Here is a 15,554-nt window from a genome sequence, read left to right on the forward strand (position 1 = left end):
ATATTATTGCTAAAGGCTTTCCATTTGAAACCAAAATTAAATTATCTGACGTTTTAACTAGTTCTTAAAATCTATCTTTCCCTTACTTCTAGACCAATTTTCAGCCGGGAGTAGTGGCGTACTCCCAGGCGTCTGAGAGGCAGAGTTTGTGGATGGCCGTGTGAGGACGACTACCAATCCCCCAACGGGTGGTCGGAATACTTCCGCCACGGGTGTTCCCACCCGTCCCCACGTTGGCGTGGCCGTTACACTTATCTCACATTGATTAATCAGCTATTGTGTGTGCTGGTGTCTAAGGCCTTGGGTCGACACCGCTTTGTGCGTCTATCAAAAAAAGACCAATTTTAAAATTCCCTGGGTTTGGCAGGTAACTGTGGCAAGTGGCAACCCCATATAATTTTTTTTGCACACTGAATTTGGGTTTCTCAAGAAATGTCTGCTAATTTTGCATTATGTGAATGAAAACGTTTCGAATCATAAATTATTAAGTTCTCTGTGATATCTTAATTTAAAATAACACTTCAATTCTCTCCCAACCCCCATATTTCCAATAATAAAAATTTAACGTGTACACTTTGTAAAAATATACGAAATGAGAAATATTTATATTTATGCTCGAAATAAAACTACTTTATTTCCATAATTTTCCTTGGCATGTTTAAAAACAATTCTAAAATAGGTAATTACAATATAATTTTTTTGTCCTCTCCATTTTTCTTACAATGATAAATTTAAGACACGTATGAAATCTACATTTTTTTCTTTTCTTTAGAAAGATTTTTAAAGAATAAACTATACAGTACATCATTTTATACTTTAAAAGCGGAAAATGATGCTCGAAGAAACGTTTTTGTACACCAGGTTCCATTACATAATACTATCAGAGAGAGATCACTGTTGAGTCAAGCTAGGATAAGCGTGACGAGGGTCAGAAACGCCAGTTTCCAAATTTTTAAGCAATTGGCTCAACCAATGCTTAGTTGACTTGTCATCTTTCAAGCAATTCATGAAAGTGTTGTCCTTCAACTGATCGGGTAAACATTGCCTCAAAGCTTCCCTAGCTCTGCAAAAACCTCGATTTTTTTTATCCGCGTTTTTAGCCCATTTATTTGAAGTATAATTACCGGTACCTTGGATTGTCCGACAATCTCAAATAACATCTCACAACATGTTTCAATAATCTCGCCGATTGCTCCTTGGCCAAAGAGATTACCATTTTCCCCAAGATCATGGCCACGTGAGAAAACCTCTCGTACGTTTGACAGATGTACGACAAGCCAGTCTCATCAAGTAATATTTTTTGCAGAATGAACGTGGCTACGGTTTTGGAAAGCTCGCTGCCAGATTCCATAATTCTTAAGCACAAAGGAATTATTTCCGTTGTAAGCAGAAAGTTTATCACTTCTTGTTCGTCAGTCTAAATTCAACAATTAATCTAGTTTTACTACAAATACTTTGAATTTTCATTATTATAAAGTAAATACCTTAACCAAAGCACCAATAACTCCTAAGCTCGTAAGTCTGAGATACTCAAATGGTCGGGTTTTGCTGACCGTGTGTAAGAATGGGTAGAGAAAAAGGGGAATGTTGGCTGAAAAATCAATAAAAAATTAACCATGGGTTAAGGAAATGTGTAAATCAGAACACGCGCACCTTGTAAGAAGGCAGATCTTGTTTCCGGGTGCGAAGCTACGCATTGTAATAACGCTAAAGCATTACAAACACGATTGGACTGATTGGCCTAAAATAAATTCCAAAATGATAATTACATCAATTGTATTGATAAAAATTTTATATAAGCCGCTTACAGTGAGTGTAGGAGGGTTAATGGCAGGATAAATATTAATTATTTCTTGTAGAAGGGCAGCTATGGTTCCAAAGGAGTTCCATAACATTGGTGCTAAATCAGGAACTACTTCACGTTTTTTGCTAAATGAGAATTTCTGCAATTAGTTTCTAGATATTTCTACAAAAAGTACATTAACTGAGAGGGTAAAAAGGTCATAAAAACCTTAACTCTTGCAGAGCATTCTCCCTAGTTTCAGGACTTGACAATTCAATAATCCACATGTAAATTTTTTCCCTATCAACAGCTTGCATTGACGCGTGTTGAGGAATATTCATCAAACGCTACGTATTAAAAGTAGCTTCGTTACATTTTCATTCATTTCGGACAAAAATAAAATGGACTTTGGGTTACCTGCTGGCCGACGAGAGCGTTCATTGTTCCGCCTAAGCCTAGACTCCGGAATTACAAGATTTATAACTTATAAGTCGTACACGATTATTGATAATATTAATTTCCCTAACAAAGGCCCTAATTAAATTATTTAAAAACTAATTTGTAGAAATACTGTAATAATAAATACTTTGCGCCTTGACTATTCTAAACAAGGTCAAAACTAAAACGTCGGTAACTCGCAGTTGCTAAGTGTATGGTGCTACAGAAAAAAAGCTTCAGGCACGGCTTCCTTTCCGAGAGAAAAATCAAGAATAGCTTTTGTTTTTAGAGACGCTGCTGCCATCTAGGGTATTTTTTGGAAAATGAAATACAAGCTAATAAGAATGTAAAAGAGGGGTTATGATATCAAGATCGTAGTCTGTCTGCCACTCCCATTCCGTGTTACAGCGAGTAATTTAAAATTCGCCACACTGAAAACTTTGAAAAGTCCAATGTACGCAACACGAAGAAACAGAAATGAGGCGTAAATTTTTACAAGAAAATGGCCCGGATTTCCTCTCGCCACAAGATTCCGCGGAATAATATTAATATCACGTTATTTCAATGAATAAAATCCCCCTCACTAATCTTATCTTCGCTAGATAACCGTAACACCTCAACTGTAACTGAATTCGATAAGTTCTACCATTAGAAATTGTGTCGTGCTAAGATGATGTTGAAGGAGATCTTTATCGCGGGTTTAATTATTTTAATTTCTAAAGGGACTAAATCGTCGAATATCGACACAAGTTTTCCAACAGTATTCCAAGGTGATGCGGGAAGCTACTTCGGGTTTACGGTAGGATTGCACAATACGGGACAAGAGAACATGTAATCAATCCGTTAGTTCCACCTTAAGAATAGGCGAAATTAACCATCGCACGCTTTCCGTTAGAGTTCTAGTAGGAGCGCCTAAAGCGAATGACCCCAACCTGGCAGGTGTCATCTCTCCTGGTTCGCTCATGAGGTGTTCCATCCAAGATCAGAGATGCACGCACGTGGTGTTAGAAACTACGGGTAAAATATTCTACTATTATTGTTATTATTAATAAGAATTAATAGTATTTAAAACTTCATAATAACAGAAGTAAATAATTTCTCTTATGACTGAAGTATCTATCTGGCTACGAAAATGAAACATATACCTTCGTAGAATTGCCGGCTCTAGGTATTTTCTAAAGGGCGTAATTTTCCCGCCAAAGAGCGGACGTTCGCGCGATAAACGATGTAAAATATACAAATTAAATTAAGTAAATCACTGTGATATATTACGCCCCTAATTAATTTGTTCTTCTGTTGGTGTCGAAGGCCTCGGGCCAACACCACTTTGTAACTATCCAAAAAAAAATTGTTCTTCCGAAACTTCCTTCAAAAATCGGCGGGAGCCTGCGAAGGTACATGTTTCATTATTAATAACATCGAGAGGTGGATGTGATGATTATATTACACACTGATTACAATAATAATACTAACAGGAAATAACCACACGACCAGCCATACCGTTAATAGGAAAACAACGACTATCATGGACTTGAAGGACAATAATTTACTTGGTAAGTTAAGGACCTTTTGAAGGATTTTAATCGTACATGTATCATTTCAATAGGTTTCAGTATGGACGTTTCACCTAACAATATCGCGGTAAGCTTAAAGCGGGGTTTATTTCCTATATGCTTGAGGTAACGCAATATTGTTGGCAAACGTAGGTATGCGCCCCGAGTTGGCGAAACATGCTTCTAAGTACTTTATACCCGGTCAACGGAGCCTGCTACGTTATTGACAAAGAACTAACGCAGGCATCGGTCAAGAAACTGACACCACTGGCCGATAGAAGTATTTACGGATTCTTTTTTTAGAAAAACAATCAGGGTATTTAATGTATATACACTTAAAAACAGCGCAACAAAGTAAAATTCCACTATACACTCATTACTACGCTTACGGGCAAGCCGGCTTTTCAGTCAAGTTTCACAAAGTACAAGTTTAAATTGTTCAAGTTCCAAACCCGTAACGACAATTTACAAATCTTTATTTGTAGAGCGCTGACAAGTTGGTTATAGGCGCGCCAGGACTCGCCGATTGGACGGGTAAGCTATAATGAAAACCCTTTCTAGAAATCACCGTGAATAATGAGTCAATAAACGCGCGTTGATGATACAGGTAACCTTATCACCCTCTCACAAAAGGATCTTGCCGCCAGTCCCGTAATCGCCAATCTTCCGAAAGAGTTGGAAAACAAGGAAGCTCTATATATAGGTGCGGTATATATCACGTAAAAAAGCCTTAGAATTAATTTCTTCGGAACGGAAGTACTCTGTAACTTTTCAAAAATCAATGTACTCGTCTAGGTTACTCCATCGCTTCCGGACAGTTTTTCGGTCCCAAGTCTCAATGCGTTGCCGCCGGGGCCCCAAGAGACGGAGATTTGACGGGAAGGGTCAGTGAAATGCCTTAAAGAATAGAATCCTACGAGTACTCGCTCTTACGATTGTTTGTTTAACTAGGTTTACGTCACGCAGTATTGGAAGGTTAAAGAAAAAACTACGATGAACGTAACCCAATATCTAGAAGCTCAACAGATTGGAGAGTACTTCGGAGCGTTTGTATTGGCGGTTGATGTCAACGGCGACCAAATAACGGACTTGGTTGTGGGATCTCCGTTCTACAGCAGCACTCCCAACGGCGGAGACAACGGTAGAATCTATCAATATTTGGGTAGTCCCAACGTAAGCTTTTGAATTTGGTTCGCCATTGGATGGCTTCTGACGGTGGTATTTTGAACCAGGGACTTCGGTTAACTTGCACCACAACCGGAAGCGCCGTCATGGGAGCCCGCTTCGGATCGGCTATGTCTGACTTGGGGGATCTTAACCTGGACGGTTACGATGGTAGTTACCAATCATCAATACGTTTTAAGGGTTTTCCTGGAGCAGAAACGGGGTTTAAATACTTATTTCGTTAGATTTTGCCGTTGGAGCGCCGTACGAGGATGGGAAGGGAGCAGTTTACATTTACCACGGATCGAGAAACGGAATGACTTGCGATTACGTTCAGGTAAGGTTGCTAGTTTTTGCTTTTAAAACGAAAGAATGTCTCGCTAAAAGGAGTGTTTTCCCACTTCTCAGAAAATAACTGCCAGTCAAGTGGGAGCTACAGGGCCTGGATTTGGCTTTTCTTTTTCGAATGGATTTGACGTTGACGACAATAAATATCCCGGTACGAATTATACCTCAAAGTGATTAATCATGACATATAATTCGTTGTATTATGACAGATTTAGTAGTCGGTTCGTACGGCGACGACACCGCGGTTTTACTCAAGTAAAGCTACTTTCCTTAACGCTTTAAATAAACGCTCCCACGAATGATTACCGTCTCTGTTCAGATCACGGCCCATCATCTATTTCGACGCCACGTTCACGACGCCCGTCAGAAGCATCGACTTGAAGTCGCCCAACTGCGTACCCCGTACCAACTCCACCTCTGATCCTTGTTTGGTCATCAAATTCTGCATGAAATATACTGGACAGCACCTACCGACGAAAACTAGTAAGTTGGTCTAAGCGTAAGCTACATACTGATTTTATCGAAGACACCTTTCCCGATCAGATATCTCGGTAAATGTCAGCGTAGACGGTGCTTTCCAAAGCGTCACGCTGTACCCGAGAGGATTCTTCGGAGTCGAAGGTAAAATTAATCCCATCCTGAAGATTCTAACCCACATGCAGTTGGACGCCAACATAGCCACTTGCATGGATATGAAAGTTTATATTTTAGTAAGACAACTTCAACGGGATCAAAACGTGGAATAATCAAACAAGTATTCATTCTTTCAAGTTGGAGAAAGGCATCAGCTACGAAGACCCGCTTAAATTCGAAACCAAGTACGGTTTGGTTTTTCCCAAACAAGACCAATTTTGCAAGACGTGCCCAGTGGTGTCTAAGAAGGAACTGGGCTTCGTAGAATTAAAGGTTGGATCAGTAAATAAAACGAAAAATGACTAAAAGAGCAGCGGGGTTTCTTTTCTCGTAGGTGCCATTCGCGGTCGGATGTGGCACGGATAATATCTGTCAATCAGATATGGACGTGAAAGCCCATGTGCTCCAACTAGAGTAAGTGGCGTAAACGTAACTAGATACGAAACTCCATCGTTCATACTGACACCGTACATTTTCAGAGCCAAAAACGAACTGATAATCGGCGTGGACACCCAAGTAACTTTACAAATAATCGTGGGTAACAAGGGAGAGGCGGCGTACGCGCCCACGGTTGAAGTCACCATTCCCGACGACCTCGCGTTGGTCAATCCGGGAATATGCGCTCCCAAAGCGGAAGCGCCCTCGAACGAGGAATACCAATTGGAATGCAGTTTGAGCAACCCGCTCAAGACCAACGAAATCGTAAATTATAATTATCTCAGAGTCGAGTGAAAATCGGTAAAACCTTAACAATTTGCGAACGCGTACGTAGGTTAAAATCCAAATCAAATTAGACGCTTCCAGGCTAAAGCACGACGGCATCCAAGTCGTACGAGTAAAAGGAACGACTGTCAGCCACGAAGTAGCTATAGACAACAATTTCGTGGCAGTAGCGGTACCGTTTAAGTCTAAATTCGGTGTACAATTAGTGGGGTCGGTAGCCTATTATCAACCGGGATTTCATACCATTTTTAACAAATATTCTCGAAATTTCAGGCTGCCGAATCCGGCCTCCATAATATACAATCAAGAAACGGAGAGCCGAGTTCCGTTTCAGCACAGCTACGAGCTCTTCTCCAAATTTACCCCCGTCGAAGAGGTTTTGTTGGATATCAGGTTACCCAGTTACGATGACGGCGGACCCGAGATAGTTAACATCACCTATTTCGAGGCGAGTTTTCCGTAAATTGAAAATGGCAGGTGTTAAACGCGATATATCCTTAGGTCAGCGGTCCAGCCCGATGCTCAAACCAGCATGAAAATCCCAAAGAGGACGATGACTTTCTCATCCCGAGTAGTTTGGTAGCCGAAGAACAAAAATCGAAAGAGAGAGAATACACTTTGGTAAGTGAGGACACTGAAGAATAACAGCGTTTACAGCGTGTTGATTTTTTAAATTCCGAAAGAATTGCGACACCACAAAATGCAAAACTGTGTATTGCGTGGCGGGACCGATTGACCCAGAGAACACGGTCAAAGTGGTCATATCTGGTGTGGCTGACATTACTTTAGTTCAGGGACGAATAGATAACGTAAGTTGGGACAGTGTCAGGCTAGAGCAACGCCCTAATTAAACGGTTTTTGTCCACAGCCACTTTTAGACGTGGTCTTCTTTATGACCGATGGCAAGGTATTTCAAAATCAAGGGGGAGTCTTTTCTGATCGTCCCATCGCTGAAGCCCAAGTTAGTATAAACACTCTACCAAAACTGGCAAGGCATATTTTAGATAATGCGTGGTTAGATTATGATGGAATAAGGATACATTTGATATGATAGACTTACAATAATGATAAGTTTCATTTATGTAGGTGAAGACTACCATGAGCAAGGGGGGCTTTGCAGACCAGGAACCAGTTTCCCTCTGGATAATAATTGCCAGTGTTTTAGGCGGAGTTATTCTACTCATTATAATAATTATCGTGCTAGTCAAAGTAAGCGATTCATATAAGGTATAAAATTGATTATATTACAATAATTATAATTATTTTTGCAGTGTGGGTTTTTCAGACGTAAAACGCAAGAGGATTTGGAAGAATTAAAAAAAGAAGATAAGCTTTTAGACAATTCGGAACGGCCAAATACGATATAGTTACATTGCATTTTGAACTTTGATATTTTTAAATATCTTTTAATTATTGAAATATAATAAAGTATTTTACATAACGATAGTACGTATTTTGCTAACAAAAGAACTACTTAAACTTCAACTGAAGTATTTCCCTTGGCACACCTAAGCGCGAATAGATACGCTTAGATTAACATAATCACATACAGGTAGAAAGACGTTTTCACTTACCAGTTTCCACAGTTTGGCATACTTTGGATTCCAGTTGTCCATCTCTTTCAATCAGTTCTTCAAATTGTCTAGTTCCTCCTCCCACACCGAAATAAAATGTTTTGGCAGCCAAATATCTGAATACATTTAATTAAGTTCTACCATTTAGAGTGTTGCCAAAAAAATAATAAAATCATAAATACATTGAACCAGTCTCCTTCAGAACTTCTTTCATCAGAAGTAAGAGTTTACTTTGCGATTCAAGACTATATATTGTCTCTGATGTCAAAATAATATCGAACCTAATGATTTGGATGCAATTAGCAGTCTAGGTTTATTATTTCTTAGATTTACAATTGCAAGGTCCACCATACTTTTCGGGGTGTTTCTCTATGAGAAGTGATGAAACCATAGCCCAGTCCCCACTCAGAAATAAACACTTAGATTCCACATGTTCCTTCTTTTCACTATTCGTGTTTAAAAGCAAATTGGGAATAGTTACGTAGTCCAAAACCTCAGAGTTCTACAAAGATTAATTAATCCCGCAAATTAATATCCACAAGTTGAAAACATTTAAAGCGACTATTTAGTTACTAACATAGTCTTGAAACGTTACGTTAGCACCTTGCAGATATGCAAATATCCCTGGTAAACCAGCGCCGCATCCAAGCTATTGAAGTTGGTAAATTGGTGGTTTGGATAATGACAGTTTTACCAAAACTAAATAATATATTCGCACATGAATATATTTTTCACTTTTGGTTTTTCAAGTAACAATACCTCAAGTACTTTGCGGCCTTGAAATAATACTTTCTGGTCTATAAAATAGCCCAGTAAATCTAAGGTGCATTCCCATATCTTAAAACCTCCTTCATAAACACCAGGTAAGAGGTCGGAGTGGGCTGAGAGGATGCAATTCAGTATTGGGCTTTTTTCAGATTGGAGCCTCTCTTCAACAGATTTGGCATTGACATGTTTTATTTCCATTCCACTGACTTTCACACAGTCAAATAAAGTCATATTTCGAAGCATCTATATATTTAAATACATAACAAAATATTTGAAAGTAGCCAATTGAATATTCATTATTTAGACCATGCCTTTAACGCCTGATTCAAGGTCTTTCAGAGGAATGGGATACTTACATCAACATGAGTTAGCTTGAACTCAATCTGCTTCACATTTGATTCCAACGCATTATCCTCAAACCTAAGAGGGTTCTCGTTCTTGTAGCAATCAAACGTTTCATCTTGATCAGAATTTCCAAAATTGAAACGAAATTCCATAGTGTATGCTTGTTAATAATAGTGTTACAATTAAACAAGGTGGATGAACAGTCTAAGCCCAAAGCGAAAGCAAAGGTGGAACATTAAAGAGGCAGCTTCATCTAAATTCGAAACCTTCGCCATGAAATAGAAAATCGAAGATTGAATTCAAACGTAAACATTTTTCAAAGTTTATTAATAACAGGGAATAACCATAGAGATAGAAAAGAAATAGAGGGAAGATTACCGCGTTAAGGCACCCCTGTTTTTGACCGGGAAAATTCATCCCCCCCCCTCGCGCATGTATGAAAGCGTAGATGGGCAGAATTTGCAACGCCATCTATCCTTCTTTTGTTTCATCAAATGACAGAAATGGTGTAAAAAAATCAGTTCAGCATGGAGACCTGGCGATTATTAACGATCTTTGTGACATTTTTAAAGTGGCGAAAATCAATTAATGTTAAGTTCCTACCTTTGTTTTGCCTAGTTTTTTAATTGGCTGTCATTAGATTTCGTCTGTTGTCAGTTTTTTCTATTTTCGTTTTTGTTTTTTAATTTTTCCTCTTCTTTGTTCTGGTGCTAAGTCCGTTTATGTAATTTTGGAGTGTGTGGTGCGAAGACCCCGCTGTCATAGGCACCAAATAAATATCTTTCTTATTTTGAAAAAAAAAAAAAAGACAGTTGATTTTCAAAAAAAGGCATAATGTATTTCATTTCACCGGGTATCGATGGCGCCACGTAATCTGCCCATCTGATGGCTTCCTACATTGGCGATAAGGGGGTCGGCACTCGCTGTCAACTTCGCCAGATAAAATAGTGCCTCTATTTCTTTTCTATCTCTATGGGAATAACAAATTTTACCAACCTTGAATAACAGGGATGAGGCTCTTTTTTTTTTCTTCAAAATCACAAGGTGCGCAACGAGCCTCTCTTTCACAGGCCCCCTTAACGGAAGCGCTTTTCATAACCGGACCGGACCATAGAGATAGAAAAGAACTAGAGGCAGCCACTATTGTATCTGGCAAAAGTTGACCCCGAGTGCCAACCCCCTTTTCGCCAATGTAAGAAGCCTTGAGATGGGCAGATTACGTGGCGCCATCGAAGCGCGGTGAAATGAAATACATTAATCAACAGTGTCATTTGCCTAATACTAGTTACTCTGCCAATCGATAGATGGCGTTGCAAATTCTGCCCATCTACGCTTTCATACATGCGAGGGGGGGGGGGGTGAATTTTCCCGGTCAAAAACAGAGGTGCCTTAACGCGGTAATCTTCCCTCTATTTCTTATCTATCTCTATGGATCCGACTTACTAAGAGAGAAGGGTGGGAGTGGGACTAGATTCCTTTTCCAAAACTTAGGGCCGTACTTAGAGAGGGGTGGGGGGGTTGAGCTGGACCCAGGGCCACTAAAATTTTATCGTAGGGTTGTATATATATCGGAGGGCCACTACACTGTGTTTCACCCATGCCGCGAGACATCTAAGCACGGCCAGCCAAAACTTTCAACCGAATTGAGTAGCGTATCATCATTCTCGTAAGTAGTATAGCGTAATGGCACTGTGACGTCCTAGTACGCCACCCACGCTCTTTCCTATAGATAGAAAATTTGCGACCAAAATGGCGGCCATGGCCAAAGCTACGGGGTGCTACTACTCTATATTTAACTTCGCGAATACCTAGATACTAGGGGTCTCTCTGCCGAATAAAACCTTGATTGCGCGATGGTTCTGAAAATCAGTTCGGTGATACTTTTTGCAAATGGCCATAATTATTAATATTATGTAACCATAAGACTATAAACGACCCCCTAAGTTTGAATTGGGCATAAAGGCGCATGTATTCAGCACTAAACAGGCGCGGGATAAAAAATGTTAGAATCTACGCTACCTGGCGGAGAAAAAGAGCAAATCCTCCCACCCCCCTGCCACCTATACTAACTCTGGCCCACGGTGCTTCTTTCCATCCGGTAGCATGCATTCGGGGATTTGGGGGTCAAAATAATGTAGAAGGGAATTTGGTGTATATAGCTGAAAGACCTTCACACCATGCGCTCCAAATTTGACGTGTTAAATAAAAGGTAAACGTTCCAAAATGTACATGAAATGACAATTAAAAAAACTGTACAACATAAGAGTCAATCGACACAGGTTCTCACACAAGGTTAAAGTTATGGACTAATGGCGTTTCGCAGAATGTCACAAGTGGCCCCAATCACACCGTGGATCCCCGTTAGTACGCCAATCAATGTTTCTGTTGTAAGGTACATCTGAGTAGGCTCCAAGCAGTTGCATTTGAAGGGCAGTCTTGCGCATTAGTTTCAGTTTTTCACCACCAGATGGATTCATGGTGCCAGTTTGGTCGGTCATTAGCCTAACGATAAAATCCCATTCGTTTCAAACTTAGGGGGAATTGATAATCTTATGACGTTACTTATTTCTCTAGTAAGATCTATATGGGTAATAGACACGGCGTGATAGAGGTACCGACAGTCACTCTTCAAAGGATAATTTAAAATAACTTATATATGTTGGGGAAACTGGATTAACAAGCTTTATTATTTGCAATATTGATTCAAACCTGAAACAAATAATGTAATAAAGTAATCGACGTTAAATGAACGAATTAGGTATTTTGTAGTAGACATTATAAGCAGCGAGAATAACGTCGCTATGATGACTATTTTAGTTGTAGGAGTTTACTAAAATTTTCCAAAAAGTCTGAATGTTAATTTATTTTATTCCCTGCCAATATAAATACAGCGAAGTAAAAAATAACCACAACTCAAGACTAACGAATAATTTTATATCGTATCGTATAATAATAACTAAAAAGATAGTTAAGCACGGGAGAAAATTAACAACTGCGAAAGGAGTGCCATAAAAGGAGGTAGTTTGACGAGCAGTGATGGGCACTCTCCTCTCACCGTGAGATCAGTGAGAGTTATTGAGAGGAGGTGAGATGCTCTAAGCTCCCAATGGAGAGGAGCGTGAAATGAGTTCAAGCTATGAATTTAAGGGAGAGGAGAGCGAGAGGAAATAAGATTTTTCAAAGTGTTTGGGGTGTGAGTGAGGTTAGTTTAATTAGCGAAATGCGATGAGAGGAGATCAGCTAAAAAGTTATTTAACGGCGGTGAGAGGAGGTGAGTCCGAGTTTAGATGTAAGAAAACCAAAACAATGGAAATATAAAAACATGACATTCTTGGAAATAATTATTTAACTTTGGCCAATATCGAAGCCAAAACGTACAATTACATCATATGCTAACGTTAAAAGGTTATAAAGAAATTAAAGACAGTAAATGTGGTGGAAGGAAAATATTGGGTGGGGTACAATAGTAAAAATCCGGGGAAGCCCACAACACTCCAAGAAAATTATGTATTTGTATGGCATATTTGCCAGTGATTTTCATGACAATAGAGTAGTTTTTAGCAAATGCCCATCACTGTTGACGAGGGGTTAAAGGGTAATCGAGAAAAGAACCGAAAGGGGGAATGAAACATCAAATTCTCGCGAGCAACCGCCTCCCGACGACCAAAAAACCACCCGCGTTCGAAAGAGACGAACGAGACGACGAATAATGTAAACAACAACAGAAACACGCCAATTAAAACAAACGTTATCACGAAAGATTATTTAAAGGTTAAAGGTATTATAAAATCTTATGAATATATGTAGGTTTAACATTATATTTAGTATTATTATCTTCAAGAGAAACAATTTTGAGATTCTTCCCGAAAATATTTAAGAAACTAATGAACTTAATGAAGGTTTAAAGGGCAACGCAAGTGACCATGCAGGGGGGTAAATTATCTTATAGATAAAAAGAACGACTGCGCATGCGCTATCTGCCATAGCCTTTCCCTCTGTAAAAAAAGCAGAACCATATTTGCCGAATTTATTTTGTATAAATGCGCCTCTCGCGGTTCTTACGCAAAATCCATGCATTCTAATTCTTTAGTCGCGAAAATGGCCGAGGAAAGTGAAGTCTCCGTGCTTACCGACAAATCGGATCCTAAACTTCTACAAAATAAATGTAATAAAAAAAGATAAATATTCTGTCGGGGTATAATGATAGGGAAATTGTTAAGGGAGACGGTATATAGGAGTGTGTGTGGTGTGGAATTTTCTTAATCCAATGTGAGGCTAGCGGCAGAGATTTACCGAGTCCAAGACCTAATGTTTCAACTTCCATTATTAAAAATCAGTGGCGTAGCAATAGGGCGGCCTGGGTGGCAAATGCCGCGGGCATCGGACCACGAGAGGGCCCATCGGGCGGGAACGTCATGCCTTGGTCGAAACATATTTTCAAAATAAAAAAATATACAAAATATAATTTAGTATTTTAGTAACTACTTACTTTACTTACTTTTCGTAAAACGATTTAAAACATAATTTAGACGATTGGGGTCCTTTAACTTTAGGATTTTTTATAAAGTAGTACTAGGTTAGTTTCGTGATATACTTTTTCGTATGTGTCGGGTACCCGGTTTTAATACGAATATCAAAACTATCATGTAAAAAGGTTTTATGTTTACATTTAGCTATTTCTGCGATAACTTTTCCCGCCTCACCTCCGCGTAGGTTTGGCACCTACTTCGTATTCCCACTATACCCAACTTTCACAATTTTTTCATCCTCTTTTAAGCGGCTAGCTGTCAGTTGACTCGGTCCACGAACCTTGGACTCGGTCTTAAGCCCCATTTTAATGCTCGCTGGTAGCAGGTAAAAATCGACAAAATCCACTTCAGCTATACCCTTTTTCACTTTCCGCGTCGATCTGTTTCAAACAGATATTTTAGCTTAATTTTCACGCTTGCGAGTGGCGGAAGCGAATTTTGACGATTTTTATCCGCTACCAGCGAGCATGAAAATGGGGCTTTATAGTGTATGATATCATGACTTACAAAAAACAATTAAGTGGAAGTAAGAAAAGGAAAGGAAGAAGAGGAGAACGCGTCTAAATTACCTAATATCAGCAAAAATATATATAAAAACCATAAAGTGGACCTCTAAGGCCCTTACCGACAACATGAAAAATGATAAACCCCCTCAATCACCCCAGAGCTGCTTCCCCCATTCGGGGAGAAGAGGATGGGATGGTAGTTCGCCGCCGCGGAGGGTTAAATTCGCGCATTTTTACACAAGGTACATGCGTTAGTTGGCAAAATTTAAATAGTTCCAAAAAATCTCAAACGTTTTCGTTGTGAAATTTCCAAAGTGATAGATTCAAATTGATTTTTTAAACATGAGTGAAAATATTAACGGAAAACCATTAGATTTAGTGGCGTTAATAGAAAATTACGAAAATGAAGACTTTTTTATCATTGATAAATCCGGAACCTTAAAAAGACTCTGGAATGTTTTAAAAGGCAACTGCTCTTCTGTTCTTTTCCGTGGCATTTCAAATGCAAAAGAAAAATATCCCTAAATTGAAATGAATTAGATGATTACATTGATGAAATTTGATTTTATAACCTAATTGAAAATTAAATAAATAAAATTCAAAACAAACCTAGAAAACGATGTAGCTTATCGGGCCTTTGCATCAAAGGAAAATAAAGTATTTGCACGGGATCCCATAATCCGTAAACCGTGGTATTTCCAAAGCAGACGGTGCAGACGGTTTTTTTTATATTTGTTCCCAGCAGAGCTGCTAGTATCGCGATTCTCGTGAAACTATTTTCCGACATCGCGTGACGTAGAACGATGACGTATAGTAGCTCTAAGGCGATTGGTTTTGGAATAAAGAGGGAGAATGACACCCCCAGTCGTTTCTCATTTTACAAGGCTATTGTAGTGGAAGGTAGCGAAGGGCCGTAGAGGTCCACTTTATGGTTTTTATATATATTTTTGATATCAGTGGATTTTTTGCACCTTTTGAAGAAACAAGTAAATCGACAGTGAATAAGTGCACTAGAACTACTGAGGAAGAAACAAATAATGATCAGACCAAACGTAACTATAATAGCATAGCTAAAGCTAATAGTGATTATACCTAATAGTGATTATACCTGTTTCGAGGTAACTAGTATAAATTCAGAGAATCGTTCTCTTTTTGCTATTCCAATATTAACATCTTATCCAACGGACCGC

General features: G+C 39.1%; 3 protein-coding genes across 4 annotated transcripts; 1 reads left to right on the top strand and 2 right to left on the bottom strand.

Moving 5' to 3' along the window:
- Positions 1-623: 623 nt before the first annotated feature.
- Positions 624-2,531, bottom strand: Rcd-1 (Required for cell differentiation 1). 2 transcript variants are annotated; one of them, XM_090155139.1, is made up of 7 exons: positions 2,201-2,531; positions 2,012-2,130; positions 1,809-1,929; positions 1,654-1,741; positions 1,485-1,591; positions 1,125-1,417; positions 624-1,063 (listed from the first exon to the last, which is right to left on the bottom strand). In XM_090155139.1, exons 1-7 carry the CDS (start codon positions 2,222-2,224, stop codon positions 892-894), a joined length of 924 nt encoding a protein of 307 aa, XP_090011265.1. In that variant the 5' UTR covers positions 2,225-2,531; the 3' UTR covers positions 624-891. The 2 variants fall into 2 exon arrangements, with proteins under 2 accessions (XP_090011265.1, XP_090011266.1); XM_090155140.1 differs by having other exon boundaries at positions 626-1,063; positions 1,131-1,417; positions 2,201-2,524.
- Positions 2,532-2,858: 327 nt separating this feature from the next.
- On the top strand, positions 2,859-8,082 carry LOC149932546 (integrin alpha-8-like). The gene is made up of 26 exons (XM_090155138.1): positions 2,859-3,052; positions 3,117-3,238; positions 3,697-3,774; positions 3,828-3,862; positions 3,928-4,054; positions 4,120-4,196; positions 4,260-4,308; positions 4,382-4,477; positions 4,570-4,658; positions 4,726-4,947; positions 5,007-5,109; positions 5,184-5,275; positions 5,347-5,437; positions 5,496-5,541; positions 5,606-5,769; positions 5,830-5,996; positions 6,058-6,192; positions 6,254-6,333; positions 6,399-6,621; positions 6,692-6,852; positions 6,916-7,090; positions 7,144-7,263; positions 7,326-7,451; positions 7,511-7,603; positions 7,729-7,851; positions 7,914-8,082. Exons 1-26 carry the CDS (start codon positions 2,892-2,894, stop codon positions 8,007-8,009), a joined length of 3,051 nt encoding a protein of 1,016 aa, XP_090011264.1. The 5' UTR covers positions 2,859-2,891; the 3' UTR covers positions 8,010-8,082.
- LOC149932547 (histidine protein methyltransferase 1 homolog) lies at positions 8,004-9,710 on the bottom strand. The gene is made up of 7 exons (XM_090155141.1): positions 9,341-9,710; positions 8,976-9,227; positions 8,794-8,865; positions 8,570-8,718; positions 8,399-8,497; positions 8,217-8,332; positions 8,004-8,150 (listed from the first exon to the last, which is right to left on the bottom strand). The coding sequence occupies exons 1-7, from the start codon at positions 9,479-9,481 to the stop codon at positions 8,113-8,115; spliced, it is 867 nt and encodes a 288-aa protein (XP_090011267.1). The 5' UTR covers positions 9,482-9,710; the 3' UTR covers positions 8,004-8,112.
- Positions 9,711-15,554: the final 5,844 nt, after the last annotated feature.

The sequence above is a fragment of the Leiobunum rupestre genome, chromosome 8 (assembly GCF_980474605.1).
Source record: "Leiobunum rupestre chromosome 8, qqLeiRupe1.1.hap1, whole genome shotgun sequence".
In the NCBI taxonomy this organism is placed as follows: domain Eukaryota; kingdom Metazoa; phylum Arthropoda; class Arachnida; order Opiliones; family Sclerosomatidae; genus Leiobunum; species Leiobunum rupestre.